This window comes from Gopherus evgoodei, chromosome 20 (assembly GCF_007399415.2).
Source record: "Gopherus evgoodei ecotype Sinaloan lineage chromosome 20, rGopEvg1_v1.p, whole genome shotgun sequence".
NCBI lineage: Eukaryota > Metazoa > Chordata > Testudines > Testudinidae > Gopherus > Gopherus evgoodei.
Window position 1 is genome coordinate 6,455,384 of NC_044341.1, and position 22,943 is coordinate 6,478,326.

The window sequence follows — 22,943 nt, forward strand, 5'->3', positions numbered from 1 at the left end:
GCGTATATGCTGATCTCTGCTGCACCAGCTGTGAGCTCCATCGATTTTTCAAGTGTCAGTGAGATCAGAACCTGACCCCCTTATCTCTCTCTGTGAGAGTCACCATGGCAAAGAGACTATTGATTTATCTTTTTATTTTTATTTTTATTTTGCAGGCGATAACCAGCAACTGACACGCAGGCACCCAGCTGAGTGGAAGCATCCAGATAGTAAAGCTGTGTAAAATGAACTCCCAGGGAGGCTGCCTTCGCTAGAGTGCGCTGAATCAGAGCAGGTGTGGTTTAGGATGGAATGAACTATGGGGAGCTCGGATGCAGCCCTCAGGCTAGATATTTCTGAGAGGGGATGTGCTAATGGTTTACAGCAAAGACCTAGGAGGAGGCAGGTCTCCTGGGATCCATTTCTGGCTCTTGTGCTTACTCACTGTGAGCAAGTGATTTCACCCCTCTGTGAAGAAAGGCACAAATCCTACCGCCTTTGAGGAATGTAGTGAGGCGCAAAGAAGGACTCTCTCTGAGAGCCTCTCGTCGAAACAGCAGAATATGGGATGGGGAGTAATACTGTAATGAACCAGACTAGCGCATCTGCACACCTCTTCCTTCGGCTGGGTGGAATCACAGCTCCTCAGCTGTGTGTCAGAGGCCCTATGTGGTGTCTGCTCCTTTACCCAAGTGCTAGGGACCTGTGCTCTTTGAAAAGGAGGCTCTGAAATCTAACACCATGGTCACAATGAATGCCCAAACAGCTGTGTCATGCAGCACAGCGACATGTGGGAAGGCTTGGGTGGGAGGCTTTGTTACATTATTCTTGGGGGGCAGAAAGGCAGGGCCCTAGGGGATCCTTCTTCACCATCCGCAGGAGAACAAGCTGCCAGCAAAGGGAATGGGGGGCAGGGCTCTGAGTTCCTGCATGGAAGCCCTTCCTGAGGCTCTGGCTTTGTCCTTTATCCTTAACTTAGCTAACAGAGCCCTGAGCAGAACCTTACTTAGCCTGAGCTCCCTCGTGAGCTGGTTGTACCTAGGTGCACTCCCTGCAGGACTTCCTACCCCTTCCTCTGGCTCTCTCCTGCCTCGGAGAGACTCTCTGCCTTTGGTACTCCTCAACTGTTGCTCATGAGACCGACCTGGCCTGACTGGCAGTGAGAGTCAGCAAAATAGCTCTGCTCTGCCCATTGCTAGCGTGTCCAACACTAATGCACCCCATCTTAGCACTGACAAGCAACACCTTTCATAATGTCCCATCCGCAGCAGAACCTGCCTTCCCTTTGCTGGGTTGCCAGCCCTCTCTAACTGCTAACACTTGAGGAGCCAACACCATCTCTAGCACAGCCTGCAGGTGCATGAGGAGACGGCCTGAGACTGTGGTTTCTCCAGGGCTCTGGAGAGGAGATCTCACACAGAAAGGAGTTGATTTTCAATCAGTAAAGTTGATCTTGTGAGGCCAATGGCTTCTGAAAGCAAAGACAAAGCAGAGGGACAGGCAGGGAATGAGCAATCGGTGGGGACAAAGAGAATCCATGGCTCCAACCCACACACAGAGATTAGGGTCACTCAGTGGAAGAGAAGAGGTTTAAATGAACAGCCTGGGGAGATTGAAGTGTTTGTCTGCTTTGCTGTCCACACTCTGGCCTGGACTCAGATTATTCCGGGCACGTCAGTGCACGGGGGAGATTTATTGACTGGCCACTTCTCCATCACAGTCTGAGTAGTTTTCTTACAGCTTCATGCAGGGAAAGACAGAGAGAGAGAGAGAGAAAACTTAAACTGGCTGGTGACTCAGTGTCTTGAATGGGCCTTTCCAGCCAGCACGTCACAGCACTGGGGAAGTGATGGATTTTGTAACATTTGTTTTGGTCTGATGCACAGCAGCTCCGCAGGCAAGAGGCTAAGCGCTCTCCCAGGCCAGCTGCGGCTTCAAACACTACAGCAATTCCAACCCATCTGGAACCCCCTCAACTCAGCACTAGGGGTTCTGTCCCCATCACACTGTCACCAAGGGCTTCTCTATCCCACAGGCTGTCTCATACCCCTCACTCTTAAGGGTCCCTTGCTCCCATGGCAAGAGTTCACTCCACAGCTCTAATGCATGAGGCTCTCCCTGCCCCACCTTAGGAGGGGGATATCTCTGCGCTTCCCCCAATGCCCCCATGACGGGGCTGGCTCTCTAGACAATAACCCCTCAAGCTCCCCATTTCTTCCGCATCCACCTAATTGAAAGCGTCCCATGGTTCCTCCTGCAGGGAGATGATACCCTGCTCTCCCTGTGACTGCTGAGAGGGGCTGGTCATTTCCTTTGAGTCAGCAAATGACCTTGGCCCTGCTCCTTAAAGGGATTTCAGTCTCTGATTCCCATGGTTATCAATGGGAATTAAGCACCTAAATACCTGTAAGGATCTGGGCCTTCTTGCCCCTTGGGTGCCATTTCTGGCAACCTGCGGCCCTTAGGAGACAAAGATGGCACAGGGCCTGCTCCAAAGATGCTGGACCAGCAGACAGCCAAGGAGCTCTGAAGGGACTCAGCCTCTCGCAGCTTTGACACCTCCTGCTGGCCACACAGGGAGCTTGGTCAGAGTCCAGTCCAGACAGGGACAGAAACCCAGCTCCGATGCTTCTTTTCCCTAAGGCTGCAGCCAGAGTCCACTGCAGATGGGCACGAAGTTCCCCCTGCCCTTGAGGCCAAGGACATGAGTCATACACACTTTTCCTCTTGGACCAACCCACACATAAACACATACAAGCCCTTAGCCCTGTATTTGCTGCAACAGGCTAGAGACGCACATGCAGATACGAACACACGAGAAAAAAGATTCACATGCAGACACGCACACCCAGGTGCTTGCATGTGGGGATGCAGAGATGAATGCAACCACTCGTATGTGCATACCCAGCTATGGCCAGGCACAGAGACACAAAGGGAGCAGCATAGCCTAGTAGTTGAAGCACCGCACCAGGATTCACAAAAAATGAGTTCTAGTCCCACCTCTGCCACTAAGGTGCTGTGAGACCCTGGAAAAGTCATTTCCCTGCTTGGTTCCTCAGTTTCCCCTTGTGTTGAATGGGAATAATGCTACTTCGCTACCTCCTAAAGGTAGGTTATGAGGCTACAGTCATTCATGTGTAAAGTGCATTGAGATCCTCAGATGGGAGGTACTGGAGTCAGGCAGAGTACAGTATTATATACTGGGGCTTTATCTTCCTAGGCTCCTAGCTGAACCTTTTATGTCCCCCTTTCTGCCCTTCCCACTGTCCCCAGGTTCCCATAGCCAGTTAATGACTTTCCTTCTTTGTACACAAGCTGCAGAAATATCACTTGCTGCTGCCTGAAGCCTATCGACGTACAGGGGCGCACACAGCTGGCCACCACTGCATGCACACCAGCTGCAGCTACACATATGCTGCACGCCGGTACAGACATTCACACATCCGGCATAAAGCTACCACAGTGAGCTAGAGCTGCGCTCACACAGGCACCGCCATGCACCAGCAGTGCTCCCGGCTGCAGCTGTGACTGGTCTCTCTCTGCCAAAGCAGAAGCTAGATTGATTTTAAAAAGGGGGAGAGAGGGGGCCTCTTTTTCTTGTTGTGGATGCAATCCTAAAGTGCTTAGCTCTTTATTCCGAATTAGTCACTAACTGCTAATCTCAGCCACGCTGCTGTAAACACTGGGCTTTGAAATCAAGGAACTTGGCACCCCTTACAATGTTTATTCGGTGCCCCCTCCCCACCCACCTACCTACTGGAACAGCCATGCTATTGTCAAGTGCTCTGCTACCCTCTGCTGTTCATTGCAGGGAAAAACGCAGTCCTGGGAAGATTTCTTCTCTGCCCAGCACCTTACAGCAGCCTGTCTGGTTTCCTTGCCCCTGTGGTTTGTGCTGGCACCTTCCCTCCATTAAATGCTTCTAGAAATGGTCCTTCCTACATGGCAGATTCATTTCAGATCCCAGGAGAGGCTATTCTATGAAAAGCCTGGGGCTTTAGAAAAGAGCCTGCTAAATATTCATTTGCACACACAGAGCCCTGACTGGCTGGGCCATTCCTCCAGCAGCAATCAGCAGTGCAAAAGCCATGGTAGATGTATACTATGGCGGAGACCACACGCAGCTCTGGGCACCTCAGCAGGAATGCACCAAAGGGAATTCAGAGGAGAACTGAGATGACTGAAGGGGCTGATTCACGAGGAAAGATTAGAAGAAGTGAACCCAGAGAGCTTGGTTCAATAGTGCCCCAGTTGGGGATGCAAAGGTGTCTACAAGCTGAGGCGGGTGGAAGTGTTTAGGGGATCCCAGGTGTTATTACTAAGAACGATGGGACAAAACGGAGTGAAGGAAGACTGAGGCTCAAATATCATGGAAAAAAACAACCCTTACTGGCCACATCTACTAGGCTGTGGAAGTCTCCCACAGGAGATAAATGGACATTAACTGAGTCCATTTAAAAGTGGATGAGCCAAGACCCCAAAGAACAAAGGTAGGGAACAATCTTACTTTGGCTGAGGGAGTGGGCTGAACTGACAGGTCTTTGCTCCCTCACTTCTAGATGCTTAGGGAAGTTAGTGCTTCTTGTGGCCTTCAGTTTGTGGCCAACCAAGGGCAAGTCTGGCACAGCCATTAACTGGCTGGACAGAGGAGGAGGTGCATTGCTGCAGCTGTAACTCTACCTAGGACACTTGTGTTCTAGGAACAGGTGGGCTGCAGCAAGCTCTCTCTTCCACTGCCCCACCAGGAGCTGTTCTAAGCAAGTTTTTCTGGAAGCTGCTCCTTGCACTTCCTGTCCTACTTGAGTACAAAAGCCTTTATCTGGCGTAACATATTTTGTTTTCTGGTAGAAGCCGGCTGTATTAACATACTTAATTATATTAGAGGCTTGTGGATTATCTAATTATGAATGTGCCTAGTTTTGATTTTCTTGTAATTAATTTGTTTTGTTTACATGCAGCAACATCTGTCTGAGCTCCCTTGGACTCCATCAGAAATGAGATGGGATGTCTCTAGGGAGGTGTTCTTCTGGCAGATGACGTTGTAATAAATGAATTGGGGTGTTGTGCGGGGATTGGGTTTACATTTAAATGAGTATTTCAGGGGGTTGAGTGGCTCAAGGATCGAGACCTTTTCACTTCTGTGGGCTGGTTTGAAGCCAAAAGTGACAGAGCTGTTACCATGAGACAGCTGGGCACGAATTACATGAAGTGAACAGGCAGGTAATGGGCAATCTCCCTGTGGACACGTGTCCATGTCGGCAAGACCACCCCAAATTGCAGGAGTTGGCAGCATCTTCCGAAAGCCAGAGGGCTGAGTAGGACATGGAGTGAGAACTCTCTTTTCACCTCTGGAGATGGTCTTTCCAGCCAGGGATGAGGACCTTTGGCAGGAGGCAGGGGGCTCAGCAGCTGCCCATGCTGCCCCTGTGCCAGGGACAGAAGCCGTCAGTTCCTGGTTGGCTATCTTGCACTTCACACACAGAAGCACAAGTAAACAGCTGGTCCCCTGTCTCTGGTGCCAGGCGCTGGAGATGCACTGCCTGTCAGTGCAGGTGGCGATAGTAAGTGAGTGCACACTGGGAAAGGGGCAGCTGCCTGTTTCACCAGCACTGAAATACTGTCCCCACCCTTCAGACCAGGGGGATAGAGACATCCCACTAGACTGTCAGGTCATGGGATGGGACCCAGACAAACGACGGCAGCGTCCAGCATGGTTAGAACACAGCTCAGTCTTGCAGTCAAGGGGAACAAACTGCTCACTGAATGGCACCAGAACCCTGCGCAGTGCAAGGCATGGCTAGAACTCAGTTCAGCTCCAGCTGCACTGCAAAAGCGAATGGTGTTCCTGCTGCAGCCAGACTCTGCAATACCCTGGTTTTTTCACGGTGTGGGACCCTGACAGCTAGGCTCTCTCTTTCCACGGGAGGGCAGCAAAGTGCTGCGTTTTCAAAGGTTTGGCAACACCAAGGCAAAGCTGACCCCAGACATACCAGCGACCCATGCAGGGTGCCCTTTGTGATTGCCGCCATCCCCCCTCTTCCTTCTCCTTCACCCTTGGGCCTCGCTTGTGCCACAATGCCTCTCCTTTCAGCAGAGATGGGCTAGAGGTGGCTCTCGCCAGCAGCCACTGAAGCTGCTCTAGGCAGGGGATTAGATGAGGCTTAATCGCAGGCTGTTCCCCACCACCCCAGATCTCCGTAGGGCAGCCAAGGCCCAGGTTTTTTTTAACATTACACACACACAACTGCACTCCTCTTTTGCAAAGGCAATACTGCAATTGCATATGCATGCTGGACAACTCCCACCAAAGGGCCAGTTACATGCATGATTTGTGTGCACAAGTTTAAAAGCAGGCTCTTAGTTTGAAACATAACCAGAGGAACAGTTTGTGGGGTGGTCGTCAGAGCAGGGGTCTGGGGTTCAGGACTCCTGGATTCTAATCCCTGCTCTGCCACAGACTTGTACTTTAGAACTGGCCCATAACACCACGACTCCTACTAAACTCGATGCTCCACAGCTCTGAAAATAGGGCCCACGGCTGGCTAAAAATGGGAAACCAAAGTGTGGCCCTTAACTCCACACTTCCTCTCTCTGTAAATGAGCCTAGCAATCTCACCCACTCCATAAAATGCCTGGAGATTCTTGGGTGAAAGGCTCTATATAATAAACAGTGAGTGTTACTGTTCACCGAGTCTGATCTCTCTCCTGAGAGGCCCACTGGCTCAGTCACAGAGCGATTCCCACCCTGTCTCTGACAGCAAGCCTGAGAGTCAGACTGTTTTGCTGCTCTCCCGTAGCCTTTGCTCTAGCAAGTAGGAGGTGGAGCAGGCAGGAATTGACACCAGACATTTGGGCTGAGAAACACTTACTGCTTAATCGGCGCATTTCCTGGTATCAGCAGGGCAGCCTGCTTTGTTTACTATCTCATGACACAGAGCTCAGTGCCATCTGGATACTGTACAAGGAAGTGAGATAAGTTTGTATGCAGGGAGGAGAGCAGACTTTCTCTAACGCATTCTAACGCATTTGGGAGTTCTCAGCAAAGACACCACGGCCTTGCTGGCTCATTTCAAGTGAGAGTTCACTTTTAACATGTCTACACACCACCTCTTTATGTAAGCAAGGAGCCTCTGCATCTCTTCTGGGTACAGCCTGGTTCTAAACTCAGCAGCAAAATCCTTAAAGTCAATTACAGGAAACATCTTGTAAACATAACCAAAGTCAACCTCTGCTGGAAAAAAAACATGGCTGATCAGTCCAGCTCTGCAAAGCTGCAAAATGAGAAAGGAAGAGCAGACTAATATTAGTGGGGGGCAGATGGGGTTTGAAGATCTGATGCAGAAAAAATAAAAACGTGACGACGAAACGGGTAAGAGTACCAATGCATAACACACAGACACGCTGCGTGTGCCCTCAGGTCTAAGCGTGCAGGAGCAAGGAGACCATGCTTGTGTTTGAAGGGCAGTAAAATGCTGTGCATGTGTATGTCTAGACATGGGACAAGGTTTTATTGTGGCTCTGCGGCCCAGGCCCAGGTTGGGAGAGTCGTGTAGTGTCACACTAGCCAAGGGGGAGCTGGAAGTGACATTTGGAGAGTTTTGCCGTGGATTTCAGTGGGACTAGAATCTGATTCCCAATCTAGGAGAGGGCTAAGTAACAGAGACGTAAGGCAAGAGAAGGTTCTTAAAAGCACAGGGTCAAATTCTCTTTTCAGTTACACCAGTAGGTGTGGGGTAACACCAGTGACAACGATGGAATTACTTCAGATGTACACCGTTATTAAGGCAGAATTTGTCCCACTGGAGTTACACCTGGGATAAACCATCTTAAGAGGCCAAATCCTCCATGGGCATAAGCTGTCGTATTCCACGGTTACGCCAATTTACACAACAGAGGCTCTGGCCCCACGAGTAAAACGCAATGAAAAATTGATTTAAAAGCCGTAACACACACCAGCTTCATTTTAAAGAGCAATTGTCTAACCTCGTTAAGTGGTATATTAGAGATGTCGTTCATTATCAAATGTATTAGACAACTGGGGATAGTTTGACTAGTTTTAATGACAGAAGTTAAAGGCACATGCTTCCACATTTTGGGACTGAACCGACCTTGCCAGGTTAGAAATCATATGGTACACAGCTTGTGCCTCCCTCCCTCCCTTTGTAACTAATAGGGATTGGGAAAATGGAGGGGATTTAAAACAGGGGAATGTATTTCTCTGTGTCTCATTGAACTAGAAGAGTAAAAGCAACCAGAGCCGTTTCTTATCAATTTATCATCCACTACCACCATGCACTTATGTTTTGGTTGCCAACACTGCAGGGAAAGGTGGGTCCCGAAAGACCCTTCAATTCCATGCATGCTCCAGTGCTTCAGGGAACTGGGGAAGTGGGGGGGATGCACAGGGCCCAGGGTGGAAGAGGGCCTGATTCAAAGCCTACTTAAGTCAATGAGAGTCTTTCCATTAACCAAAAGGGGCTTTGGATCAGGCCCACATAACACAAGCGTGAATATGGGGCACTAATGCAACAGAAACAACAAAGCTAACCTGGACCCACTGCTGATTGTAGATGCTTATGCCATCCCACTGGAGCAATTACTAACAGCTGAATTCTCAGCTCAGGTCCAGCCTTCACAGCAGAGCCTTCCATTGGGACCTGCTGCCTGCAACTATCCCAAGAGCAGTTGTGATGTTCTGTTTACAGCTGTTGCTTGTTCTTTTGGGGTTTTTTTAATCTTAAGAGCCGACCTTGATGTCATGGGCGATGATTCAGAAGCAAACAGAGAGAGGGAGAAGCAGTGACAAAGGCCTGGAGACATTATCTGAGGGGTTTAGGAAAGACTAAAAAAAGAACTGAGTAGATTGGCTGCACAATGACTAAGAGGAGAGGTGATAACAGCCTACAAGTGTTTGAGAATCTGAACACCACAGGGCAAGAGGTTAGTTAATATGGAATGGAGGAGGATGACTGGGAAGAAAAAGGAGAATAAACTGAGGCTAAATATCAGGGGGAAAAATCCTCCAGGTCATGGATGGGGGTGAACCCTCCCTTCAGAGAGGTTAGTCCTGTCCCCCCAGACCATGGCCAGACCTCCAGCTGCCCTGTGGCTGGAGCCCCAGCCCAGCTTCCCTGAGCTGCCAGGCCCCAGCCACGTCGGCCATCCCAGCCCCTGGCTGCCAGCCCGACACCTGGGCCACTGGTCAGCCTGAGCCCTAGGCCATCAGCTGGAGCTGAGCCCCTGCCGGCTTCGGGGGAGAGGGGGAGTGAGGGTGGGGCCTCGAGGTAGAGCCACGGCCTGGGTTAAAGGAGACTTAGCCTCCCCTGGCCTATGCCACCTGCCCATGCTCCAAGTCAAACAGTAAGTGTGTGTCAGGTACGGGAGAGATGAGGTGGGTGAGGTAATATCTTTTATTGGACCAACTTTCTGCGGGCGAAAGTGACAAACTTTCACCCACCTTGTCTCTCTAATATACTGGGACCAATATGACTACAACCATGCTGCAAAAAACCAATGTCAGGCATGATGACAGCTGCAGGGTACTCAGGGCCAGCGCTATCATTTAGGCAGCCTAGGCAATCGCCTAGGGCGCCAGGATTATTCGGGGGGTGGCATTTTGCCGGGGGGGCGGCAGGCGGCTCCAGTTGACCTGCTGCAGGCCTGCCTGCGGAGGGTCCGCTGGTCCGCGGCTCCGGTGGAGCTGCCGCAGTCATGCCTGCGGACGGTCGGCTGCTCGCGCAGCTCCGGTGGACCTCCCGCAGGCATGTCTGCGGCAGCTCCACTGGAGCCATGGACCAAAGGACCCTCTGCAGGAATACCTGCGGCAGCTCCACCGGAGCCGCGGGATCAGCGCGGGGGGTGGCGAAATGGCCGTGTGCCTAGGGCGCGAGAAACCCTAACGCCGGTCCTGAGGGTACTGCTTTCTGACCCTGGATTAGATACTAGCACCCCGCACTGAGATGCAAAGCTCTTTATTCTTCTGTCTAACCCTGGGCTTGATCTGTTTCTATTAGCACATTTGGCTAAACAAAAATCTTTGTCTATATGGGACAATAAAACCATGCTAAAACAATGCTATCTACAAACTGTGCTGGGAAATGGCCATCTGTCAGAAATCCATCCTGACAACTGTTTTCAAGCCTAGTTGTAACCAGCTCTGCTCCAAATTTGCCCAGAATCTCTCAGTGACAGTGCTCTGCATCTCTTTTAAAACATAACTGCTAAAGAATCTTTATTTTTCTTACTCTGAACATTTTTAAACAGTACAGGTTCCATAACATCAAAATAAAACAATCGCGATTGCTACGATTCAGATTGCAAGTCACATGTGAATCCAGTCTATATTTGAACTCAAGTCTCCAGCGTTACTGTGCAGTGGTGGTTACTGGTCAATGTAAAAATACAATATTTAAAAAACATCGGTCATGGTATAGTGTAAAAGAACAGTGCCTACATCGTAGGTGCCTCTAACAACCCGCACCCATCTTCTGGATTCTTACATCCTGCATCAACCTTTTTTGAAAAATACCGTATTGTAAATAGACAAAACATTTTTTGCAATTGCTCGTGAAGGAAATGCCAGTAACACGTCAACAGCAGGTCCCTTTCTACCAGTGGGAGAAACTCCTTATGCTCGGTATAATTTTAAAACAATTATCTAAAAACCTTTAGTACACAAAAAAGCTCCAACCACCACCAGGACTGGGTGGAATTAAAAATTTTAAAAAAAAACAACACTACTTTCAGTAGCACATTATTTCTCAGTAAGCCTCAGATCTGCCCCCTCACAGACATGCTTTTCTTAGTGCACAATACTTCCTTGTCACTCCCCCGCCCCTCAAGTGCACAGGGAAATGGCCAAAAATTCCTTTTCAATGGCCACAGAAAGCAGAGTGACCAGAAAACAGCTTACATGGCGTAATCGTAACACTTGCCCTACTTCTTCCGTTCTGATCAATATGTGGCCACTGATGTATTTAGAGCGCTGCTCATTATTCCATCTGTTCCCACTGAAATAATTCTGTAAGCCTTCTTACCGTACGGGCATGTTTCAACCTATCCACAACTCTCAAAAGTTTGGGGGAGGCCCTTTTAAATTCCAGAGGTTGATGCTGCTTTCATGTCAGGAGTACACAATTGTAGAAATGATTCTCTATGGAGCTCCCTAGAGGACATGGTGTAATTAACAACCAGAAGGGGGATATATTGATCCACAAAAGGGAGGAAGGGTCAACTGAGACTGGGGATCCACACCACTTTCCTGCTGGGCTGGTGGAGATGTGGATCCTCCAACAATCTGAGATTCCCCAGGTGTGGTTGCCTGTAGGATTGCAGAAAGATCTAACGAAGGAAGTGGGAAAAGAGTCTGGTTCTGAATCTGTGAATTCAACTGCACCAGTGCCTCCAGATGCTGGATCAGAGACAACGCTTCCCCTACAGGAATGGTTGGATTGGAGTCTCCAGTTGCAGCATGATTTTGGAGGTCAGATGCAGTAGGAGGTTCATTGGAAACAAGATGGGCCACAGATGGCACCTGAGAAACTCCACCAGAAGATGCAACTCCAGGATACAACATGCTTGATAACTGCTGAATATCTAACATGTTGACATCGAGGGCAACATTGTCACCACATTCATGTGAGCATAAGGAGCATGAAGACAATGGTCCGTGATTCCAGTTCTGTGTCATGGCTGGCCCTGCATCAGCCTGAAACTCCGTATGTCCCCCAATCATATTCTGCTGCCTTCCCAATGATTCCTGAGCCGTACTGTAGGACTGCCCTCCCATCCAGGAGAAGCTGCTAAGTGAATGGACAGCACAATCCTGCATGGATTGGTTTGTTTCCTCCTTTCTGTTTTGGCAGTGTGAAGAAGATGCTGCATGGCATGTCCCTCCATGTATGACTTCACCCACTGCTGTATTGAGAGCGAACATATTATTACAGGGCTCCTGGCTGTGAAAAACCGCTGGAGGATACTCGTTCCTAGACAGCCTCTTACCTGTGAATGCCCTGGAAGGTACCTGCTGAAATGGTTCAGCCAGTTTGGTGCTCCCAGAACTGTCCAGAGGAGGAGAAAAGCATTTGGTCACAAGGTTATTTTTAAAAGTCACTGTCTTTCTTTTTGTTTCCCTTAAGAGGCTGGGCCCCATGCTACTTGTAGAGGGGTCGCGTGAGACTTTCTTTGGGAGAATCAGTCCCAGCAACAAGCAAGAATGACTGGCATCAAGACCTATTAAAACAAACAAAAAAGATGGTGTTAAAGGAAGACTTTTCCACAATTTATGCTGGAATCTTCCTAACTTTGGGCCAAACCCTTAGGTACTGTCTCACTCTTTACTGAATACTTACTGAGGCAAAACTCTCAGTGAGACAAATCCTAAATTTCTTCCTACAATAGTCATTGGCCACTGTCAGAAGACAAGATAGAGGGCTAGATGGACCATTGGTCTGATCCAGTATGGCCATTCTTATGTTCTTATGGAAGCTTTGCCTGAGTAAGTACGAAATAAAAAAACAAATAAGGATCATAGGTTTTCTTGTAATTTTTTTAACCTCATGCATATTTTCTGCATTACACTGAGATTTAATTTTTATTCTTCATCCACAGCTCAGCAATTGCATTCAATGGCTAGAGCCAAATTTTAAAAGGGACGTTAACTTGGCCTCTGAAATTGAGCCTGCAATTATGGGCAGGCTTGTTTTTACACATACATTTTTCACAACAAAATCTCAGGCCTGCAAAAGAGTGGATTTGTGCATGGGGTTCTTCAGTTACATGCGCAAACCAGGTAGTTCACAATCTGCAGTTGAGGAATGCAAATCCAAGTTTTTGCACGCACACAATAACATGCATGTGCAAACACTGTTGTGCACAAAATTCCAGGCACAACTTTAGAGACCGCTGTAGAAAAATTTGCCTTTATTTTTTTGCCCATCTAGGTCAGAAGTAGAATTAAGAGTCTAAAATACATATTGCTTTCAAATTATGTATTTCTTTCTCAAACGAAACACTTACACTAATCACATAAACTCACTTGAAATCAGTGGCTTCTGTTTGCAAATGTTAGTCCGACCACTCTGTGATGGGTGGCTGACCACAGCTAAACACCAAGACAATTTTACTAAGGATGACCTGCAATTTCCAACCATTGTGGTTTGTAGCTGGGTATCTGATTCTCCTGCCTTGTGCGATGGCTGAAAAAAGTACAGCCCATTTCAAATGGTCCAGGAGACATTAGAGTCTCTTGGTCTTGTCCTATCTTGATGGCAGAGCTCTGGACTGTCCCAGATTAGGAACACCAAGGTAACACAATTTATAATTAAAACTATCTGCTTCTCCGTGATGACTGAGTTCCCACTTGTCTGAGAGGTGAGACAGGTGCCAGGTCAATCACCGGTGGATTGTGCTGCACCTCAGAGGTGATTCTGCCAATGATTACTGGGAAATGTCATCAGTTTCCAGCCTGGGTTCAAGTGTGCACTGACTGTGAGTACCTGATATGGAGATTACGTGCTGTTACATCATGTGATGGGAGGTAGGACAGGGATTAGCTGCAGCTCTGACAAATGGCATTTCACACGAGGAGTAGCTGTGTGGGAACACACTGTTATGTGACAAGGGGTTACATGAGTTTACATCCTGATGTGCTGCAGGCAAGCACCAGGCATTTCGTTAGCCATATGTGGCAGTTACCTCAGGTCATGTGACACAAAGCTGGGCAGGGAAAGAAAATGTCATAGGAATTAGGACAATGTGGGATTACTGGGCTTGATTTGCCTTTCATTTACTCTCATTTTATATTGCTGTCAATCCATTTACCTCAACGGAGTTACTCCCGATTCTCCTCGTGCCAGTGTCAATCAGATCCACTGGCTCTCTGTCATTTCATATGCAACACAGGGCTATAGACGTCCATACATCACAAGATGCAACTACTCATATTTTAAGTGCATTTTTCTATAGCAAAGGACATGCGAGTGCCCAACCCTATTTTTCAAATCTGCCTTTCACTGAGAAATAAATCGAGCCCCTGGCTTTCTGACACCCTGTAAAGCTGTGGATTATATTATACTGAATTATTTATAGCACTGGAACCTGTGATCCTCAGATTGAAAGCAGCAAGTTATTTCACTGAGCCTCTCTGTGGCACACACCAGAAAGGGAAGCCAGATTGTTTCAAATCCATACCTGGGCCACCAAGTGGATGGAATTTGGCAGGTACTGGCTGGAAGGCTGGCAGCGGTACCATGAACATTTCCATCTGGTTGCTGTTCACAATGCCGTATCTCTGTTTGTTGTTCAAATACGAGTACAGCATGTTGTAAGTGTTGAAGTCTTTGGTCATGGCAGGGCAGAATCGTATCATGCTCATCTCCTAAACAAACACAGGGGGAAGGAGACTGGGTGGATTGCCTGAGAACACAGTGCGGCTAACATTGTTCATCTAGCAGTAAAGAAGTTCTAAAAAAAAGACTGAAAAACGCAAGGCATCTAGAAACTTGTTTGCATCTTGAAAGGGCTCAAGCTTACTCCCATTTGCGGGAGCGCTGCTGTTCTTCATGTGCTTCACTCACTGCATTTTGGTAAGGTGAAGAATGTTCACCTCACACACAACCTACAAACCACACTTTGGTGCACATAAACAATCTGGCAGACTCTACATTCTGTGTGGCGATGACAAGAGTATGAACAAATTCAGGGGAGAGAGAGAGACCAGCACAGACCGAGATCTTGCCTAAAATATGCTAAAGACAATTTTTACCTGCAGATGGGTACATCCCTGAACTGTGTCAGGTCAGCTCACCCCATTGGGCCTGATCCAAAGCTCAATGAAGACAGTGGAATGACTTCCAATCACTTCAGTGGACTTTGGAATAAGCCTTTAGGAGTCTTCCATCCATGTCACAAATTTATGCACAGTCACAATCCTTGAACCCAGTGGTTGTTGCCAGTCTACTGAACCTCTCAGGACTAGGGCCTAAATTCTATTAACTTTTACTTGCTACTTAAAAGGACAAAATGTCTTTTGTTTCAGTTGATCCAAAATATCATTCTATGCAATCATTAAAATTGTCCCTGCTGGTATCGTAACTATGTGGGAAAGTGCAATCCTCTGCAGGCATGCTTTCAAACATGTAAAGGTGACAGCTATTTTCGCTGCATGAATGCAGGCTGCTTCTGGTGTCCAGCAGCTGAGTTCTCCTGTGATGAAATATTTAAAGGTTATTATTATATAACTCAGTTCGTCTGACATCTTAGACCACAGGCTGAAGGAACCAGGATATGCTTAAAAGTCATCTTAGTACATGACAAATCATCCTCAGTGCTTGAAAACAAGAACCTTTCGAAAGGATACCTTGGCTTCAGCTGGCCATATGCTCTCTAAATAATCCCAGACGTCCTCCGGGAGAATACAGCCCCTTGACTGAATCAGCTCCGGTAACGCCTGTACAAACCAGGACAAAAATATAGGTTAACCACCTTTTCATAACTGTTGTTCTTTAAGATGTGTTGCTCATGTCCACTCCATTCTAGGTGTGTGCACGCCCACATGCGGGCGTCAGAGACTTTTGCCTTAGTGGTACCCATAGGGTTGGCTGTGGCGCCGTCTGAGTGCCATGCTCATGCGTCGGTATATCAGGCGCCACCAGCCCTGTGCCCTCTCAGTTCCTTCTTGCCGGCAACTCCGACAGAGGAGTAGGAGGGCAGGTAATGGAACGGACATAAGCAACACATCTCGAAGAACAACCATTACGAAAAGGTGGGTAACCATTTTTTCTTCTTTGGGTGCTTGCTCATGCCAATTCCATTCTCGGTGACACACAAGCGGTATCCCTGAAGGTAGGCGAGGAGTTCACGGTTGTGCGGCTTGCAGTACTGCTCTGCCAAAGCCAGCATCATCTCGAGCTTGTTGGGTAAGCGCACAGTGAGACATGAACATGTGAATGGACGACCAGGTAGTGGTCCTGCAGATATCCTGAACTGGCACTTGGCCAGGAAGGCCATTGACAAGGCTTACGCTCTAGTTGACTGAGCAGTGACAATTGCTGGCACCTTCGCCTGGTCATAGCAGAAACGGATGCAAGATTTGATGCAAGACAAAATTCTCTGGGTGGACACCAGATGACCTTTCATCCCATCTGCCACCATGACAAACTACTGCGTCGACTTGTGAAATGGCTTGGTCCTCTCGATGTAGAAGGCTAGCGCTCTCCTGACATCCAGGGAGTGTAACCTATGTTCATCCTCGGACTTCTGAGGTTTTGGACAAAAGACTGCCAAGAAGATGTCCTGGCTCACGTGAAACTGGGAAACCACCTGGGGCAGGAAAGCCAGCTGTGGCCACAGCTGGACCTTGTCCTTGAAGAATGAGGTACATGGCAGTTTCAAGGTAAGCACCCTAATCTCAGAAACCCTCCATGCAGAAGTTATTGCCACCAGGAACGATACCTTCCAGGAGAGAAGAGAGGACGCAAGGGCTTGGAGGAAGCTTGCATGCGCCGCGTGAGCACCAGGTTAAGGTCCCATGAAAGGACAGGATCCCAGGCTTGAGGGTAGAGTTGTTCCAGAACCTTCAGGAACTGGCCTGTCATGCCATGTGCGAAGACCGACCAGCCCTGGAACGGAGGGTGAAAGGCTGGTACAGCGGCCAAGTGGACCTTAATAGATGAAAGGGACAGCCCCTGAAGTTTAAGATGCAAGAGGTAGTCCAGGATTAGCTGCAGCAAGGCCTGCACAGGCCTAACCTCTTGGGCCATTTGGCCAGCTAGCTGGCCCTAGTGAAGGGCTTCCTGCTTCCCAGCAGGACCTGCTAGACTCGGGCCGAAAACTTCTGCTCCTCAGAACTCAGACATGGAGCAACCAAGCTGTCAGGTGACGCGCTGCCAGGTTCAGGTGCAAGAGCCTGCTGTGATTCTGTGCCAGTGGGGCAGCGGCATCGGGGCCAACACATCCAGGAGCATGCTGAACCAATGCTGGTGAGGCCAAGCCGGGACAATGAGTATGACCGTGGCCCTATGCTGCCTGATCTTCTTGAGGACCCTGTAGAGCAATGAGCACCAGCAGGAAAGTGTACATCAGAGTCCCCGTCCATGGAAGCACAAAGGTGTCCAACAGGGAGTCTCTGTCGAGCCCCCGGAACAAGTAGAACTCATGGCACTTCCTGTTCTGGCGAGTTGCGAACAGGTCCACCTGGAGAGATCCCCACTTCTGGAAGATCATGTCCACCCCTTTGGGGTGGAGAGACTACTCATGGCGAGATGAGAAGGTTCTGCTGCTGACCACTTGCGAAGCAAGGGAGAGAGGCCCTCCAACTGACCACCACGGGCGGTAAGAAGGAATTGAGAGGGCACAGGGACCGCAGTGCCTGATATACCAATGCATGGGCGCAGCACTCAGGGGGGCACCACAGCCAACTTTACGGGTACCGCTAAGGCAAAAGTCTCCTACGACTGTGCACGGGAGTGGCCACACACCTAGAATGGAATCGACAGGAGCAAGCACTCAAGGAAGAATTATTACTTATTATTTGATATTCTGCAGACTTACTCAAGACCTACTCAAGCAATCCCCTACTGAGATCATTATTTGTAAGTAGTAATCTTTTTCACATTTATAAAGGCCACCACCCTAGTATCTGGGCACATTTTGCATGGTTTAGATTAGAAACAAATAATGGAAAGTGAACCCTTTTAACCCAAACTGTGCTTTCTGAGATTCCTTTTAATCTCAGAAAATATAAGGAACAGTCCTGCACTGGCGCCTTGAGCAATGGACTAGATGCTATAACTGGTCTTCTCCACTTTTAATTCCTATGATTCTGCCATTCTACAGCAGTTCCTGCTTGTACAAGTGAAAACTCAGTTCAAAGTCCATAGTCTCAAATCCATGGGAGTTCAACTGGAGTTGAGCATAAAAACCCTCAAATCACTGCAAATCCTTCAGGCACCTAGCTAATCCTATGACATCTCAGAAATGTTTCCCCTTTCCTATTGTCCCAACCACAGGCCAAATGCTGAGGTCCTTACTAACCAGTTCTTACTTAGGCAAATTCCCTTTGGTTTCAGTGAGAGTTTTCACGAGAAACAAATGAGTAATAACTGCATAAGGGCCACACGACTTGGGTCTACAGCAGAGGTTCTCAAACTGGGGGTTGGGACCCCTCAAGGGGTCGTGAGGTTATTACATGGGGAGGTCACGAGCTGTCAGCCTCCACCCCCAACACTGCTTCGACTCCAGCATTTATAATGGTGTTAAATATATTAAAAAGTGTTTTTAATTTATACTGGGGAGGGGGGTCGCACTCAGAGGCTTGCTATTTGAAAGGGTTCACCAGTACAAAAGTTTGAGAACCACTGGTCTATAGTGTGAAAACACGTGATACAACTTGATGTAAGAATCTGAGCTTTGATGCCTTGTCTGTGGAATGCTACATGAAACGTGGTGTTTTATTAAATAAACAGTCTTGTTGACACAGACAATCCCTCCTGTTATGTATAAGAAAATAAGGGTCATACTTGAATGAGGCAAGTGCCGTAGCCTGAAACAGGATACGCTTTTGCGGCAAACTGTTTAATGCTGAACATCTGAATGAATCCTTCCCACAGCACAGTGTCTCTGACTTGCTTCTTTGGCCTTGGACTCTTCTTGAGGACATCAACTGAGGCAGGCCTAAAACAGAATAAGTTTGTGTGTATTATACAGTGGAGTCATTCCTGTAGGTCTGGATATTCCATATGCTTTTATTTCCTGAGTAACTTCACCTCTTTTCCTGCACATTTTGCCCTTTAAAGGAGGGGAAAGGAGACTGCCACCTGATCTGATTTGTTACCTCTGTTGTACCTTGTAACATGTAAGTTGGAGGTACAGAACATGCATCTCTCCTCCCTGTATAAGGGACTGACAATGGTTCCTGCTCCAGCCCATCTCCTTTTAGAAGGGGCCACAAATGAAAACCCAAAGGGCAGGACTTGGGGATATGAATTCCATTTTCCAGACCTCTTTCTCTCCCCAACCCCTTTCCATCACCACATGATGCAAAACGGTCACGTAGGGGCATAATATTTGCTGTACTAGATCAGACAACTGGTCCATCTAGTCCAACATCCTGCTTCTGGCACAGATCAATACCTGAGGCTTCAAAGTAAGATAAACCCCACCTGTAATATGTTATATCTCTCTGGCACCTCCCTGGGGTGAGGTTGGGCACCAGTCTTGTCTCAAAGCTCCCTTCCTGGACTACAGTTTTGCTGTGGGTTTGTCCTGAGGTTTGGAGCACAGCCCCCCAGCTCTCCTGCTCAGGGCACCTGCTCCATTATTGGGGGCTTGTGAGGGCGATTTAAGGTAGTCCAAACAAAAAAGGCAGTAAACTTCCACAGCCCACAAGAGAGTCCAGGGCCTTCAGAAAGCAAAGGGGGAAAAGAGAGAAGAACCAGCCTGTCTCCCTTCTGACAGGGTATGAGCACCCAAGGCTCTCAAACAGTTTCCCCAGTGAGTAACCCTGGCTGAACTCTGAGTTCCAGCCCTATTCCTTCAAAATGAACTCCCACACTGAGCTGGGATCCTCCCTTTTAAGAAACCATCTATCCACTGGCTTGACAAGTCGCCTAGTTGGGTCTGATTATGCCCAGAGGAGCTCCTTACCCTCTTCATGACTGAGGTGGGGATCTGTCCACCAAATCAACCCACTCCTCTAATGCAACTCGACAGCTTATGCCAAGGAGCTTTGGTTTCGACTCCTCTTACATTGCAGAATTACAGAACTTCTCAGCCCTTTTTAAAATCAGTGTATGGACAGTGGAGAATATACAGGCCAGATGTTTAAAACAAAACGCACAATAGTAAGATAAAATACATTCCCACAAAGACCTGTCTTTCTCCAAATGTTTTCTCTCTTTGTATGAATAGACACCGGTTGAATGTAATCTTCTGGAGCTGTCTTCTGCCTTCTTCTTTGAGGTTGGTTTGCTCTGCAGTGGGTTAAAACCGCTCTCACCATCAGGAGCCATCCTTCCTGTGAAGTCAGATAAAACAAAGATGTTTCTGTACGTTCTGATCACAAGAGAAAGAACAGTGCTCTATTGCAAGGTGGATTTCCATTTCAATGTGAATCTCTGAATTATAAACACAGAAATAATCTCGAAATTGACACTTTCTACTGTGTTATGGCCAAAGATAACATTTGCCCAGGCAGCCAGCAAGTGTAAGGTCCTCACTATACTGCCCTGGTTGTTTACACACCATAAACTCATCCATGCTGCCTAGATCTGGCTTGAAAAGAGCTGGCACTAGCAGTGAGGAATAAAGCTCTTTCCTTGGCCTCCAGCCCAAGCGTGACTCCTGCCGACTTCTCTCAAGCTCTCCCCACTTTCTTTGCCTGTGTATATCAACATTTTTACAGTTCAATTTAGGGATCATGAGAGTGACAGATTAATAACACTAGCTTGAACCAGGCATCATCTGAGGCTGGTAACGTACAAACCACCGATACACCTCATTCCTCAACAAGAAACATCCCTTGCTAATTTGGTCCTGGGTCTCTTGAACAATTCTATCCAGTTGCATGATGCATTTGTGACATGGAGAAAGGTTACGCAGGACAGAATTTGAATTCATATTTCTAATACTAACCAACCAAATCTCTTCTCCCAGCCTACTTACCTGTACAGATAAGGCAGTCTAGGTCCAGTAAGTGACTCCTGTGCTGTTCAGTGGTGTCTCTTTTGGACAACGCAGCGGGCTGGGAAATAGATTTCTTGTCCATACATAGTGCTGATCCCTAAACGGAACGTACGACAGTCACAAGCATACACATGTTGACCTTCATTCACACGGAGCCGGCCTATGCTCCCCAAACAGCCTTACAGGAAGTGGTGGCTGAGTATCTATTCACACCCTCCTCATTCACCTGCTGGTGTCACTCATGCTCTCTAGAAGAAAGACATGGGGGAGTTCCCAACTCTTCCCCATGGAAATGCTGTTTTCCAGATTCCCATCTTTCAAAGAGGCCTATGGCCATCAAACAGCAATCGGGGATGGGGCCCCCTTCTGTTAGTAGCAAACTATCCGTTAACCATAACCAGAGACACAGTGTCAACACACAACATCCATCCCCTTTATAATAAATCAGAACAGCACAAGACACTTGTAAAAAGAGCCTCTGATCTAATCTGGCTCACAAATCTATTGAAGCCTTCTAGAAAAGCCAAACTTTGGGATGAATCCTTACCCTTATACTTAATTCTTATGCTAATGAAGGACTGGTCTCAGGGATCCTCCTTTTTGTTCTCTGTTTGTACAGTGCCTAGCACAATGGAGTCCTGGTTCATGACTAGGGCTCCAAGGCACTACAATCATAATAATAATACTGGACCAGAACCCATCATAGTGCAGAAAAGCACTATTCAGATTTCCTTATCTCAGCAATGACCTGAAGGCCCCCTGTATTCTACTCCAGAGCTTCTCCTGACCCCTCCCCAGAGACTGCCATACATTTTCAGCAGGCAAATGTCCACTATGGCCTAGAACAAAATCATCAAACTTGTTTTCAGTGTGACTTTATCAAGATTTGAACTGAACACTGCAGAGATGGAAGCTTTTGCATTAATCCACTACACCAGCTGGCCCACTACTCCCATAGACCCACTGCTCAGAAACGCATCTGCACTAAGATTCTGACCCCAGCTGGTTTTAAGCACCTACATATTTCCCTTGAATCTTTCCTCATTCCTTCACGTAAAAGACCCTTGTTGAGTCGCCTTGGTCAAACATGAACACCTACTCACATATAGGTCTTCCAAAGTAAAGTCCTCATCCACCTCCCTGTGTATCTCTATTTCTCCTTTGTGGGTCAGCTTTGTGGGGCAACACCTTGGTGGTTCTCGCTGCTGTTTCTCTATCACCTCCAGCACCTGGAAGAATCACACTGTAGTACACAGAGATCCAAATAGGCATCTCTTGGACAAGGACTCACTCAAGAAAACAAATGTCATAGGGAATCAACATAGGCAAGAGCCAAAAGGGGGAGGGATAGCTCAGTTGTCTGAGTATTGGCCTGCTAATACCAGGGATGTGAATTCAATCCTTGAGGGGGCCACTTATGGGTCTGGGACAAAATCAGTTCTTGGTCCTGCTAGAGAAGTGAGGGTGCTGGAGTCAATGACCTTTCAAGATCCTTTCCAGTTCCATGAGATAGGTATATCTCTCCATATATATATATATATATATATATATACACACACATGCAAACTGTGGATTTAAAGAGAAGGGGTTTTAAAGATAAAGTCCTTCTCTTAGTGAAACAACATCAAGGAATTCTAGCTATCCACAAGATAAATACAGCAGCAGTACATGCCTCAAACCTGACTTGGAGACCATCCCAAGGCTGAGCAGGAAATTCAATATCCATAGACAATTCAGTTCTTGGCTTCCATGCAGAGACTGGTCAACAAGGCTGCTATTTAGTATCAGTAATGATGCTAGCTAGTTTTTGAGATGTGGTCCCCTACCCATTAGGAACAGGACAGAGACCATCAGATTCATCTCCTACAGGCAACCAAGCAGCTGTCTGATTTAACAATTTTCAGTCAATACCAGCCTGAGCTGCATCTGAACGGTGACATAGAGGCAAAAAGCTCTGGTTCCAATTGCCTATCCCCTGGACCATCCCATTCTCAATACAGTCATCCATCTAATCTGCATCAGGAAATACAAAAACGTGACACTGTTACGTAGGGCTCCTCTATGAAGAGAGGAAAATCATTGCTTTGTAAACATAAGCCCCACAGTGTCATAGAAAGAGGGAGGCAAGGAAGCCAATTACTTCTCCTTCCTGTTGTACTGGTAAGGAAAGAGTGCTGCACCCTTTTCTAAGTTTTGTTTTATAAAAGTTTTAGAAGACTCCAAAATATAAACCAATCAGGAAGAGGAAAAGCACAGGTGCAATTAAAGCACCAAGCCTGTTA

The 22,943-nt window shown here is 47.7% G+C and overlaps 1 protein-coding gene across 7 annotated transcripts in view; it reads right to left on the reverse strand.

The window, feature by feature from the left end:
- Positions 1-10,191: 10,191 nt before the first annotated feature.
- SPOCD1 (SPOC domain containing 1) overlaps positions 10,192-22,943 on the reverse strand; it is a 32,412-nt gene continuing 19,660 nt past the window's right edge. For 5 of the 7 annotated variants that reach the window (XM_030539103.1, XM_030539100.1, XM_030539096.1 and 2 more), the window contains 7 exons: positions 21,765-21,890; positions 20,641-20,758; positions 19,849-19,993; positions 18,498-18,651; positions 15,338-15,427; positions 14,170-14,356; positions 10,192-12,210 (listed from right to left, as the gene is read on the reverse strand). In XM_030539103.1, coding sequence (XP_030394963.1) covers positions 11,162-12,210; positions 14,170-14,356; positions 15,338-15,427; positions 18,498-18,651; positions 19,849-19,993; positions 20,641-20,758; positions 21,765-21,890 — 1,869 coding nt within the window. In that variant the 3' untranslated portion in view covers positions 10,192-11,161. The remainder of the gene's footprint in view (positions 12,211-14,169; positions 14,357-15,337; positions 15,428-18,497; positions 18,652-19,848; positions 19,994-20,640; positions 20,759-21,764; positions 21,891-22,943) is intronic. The other 2 variants (XM_030539101.1, XM_030539102.1) reach the window with 2 other exon arrangements.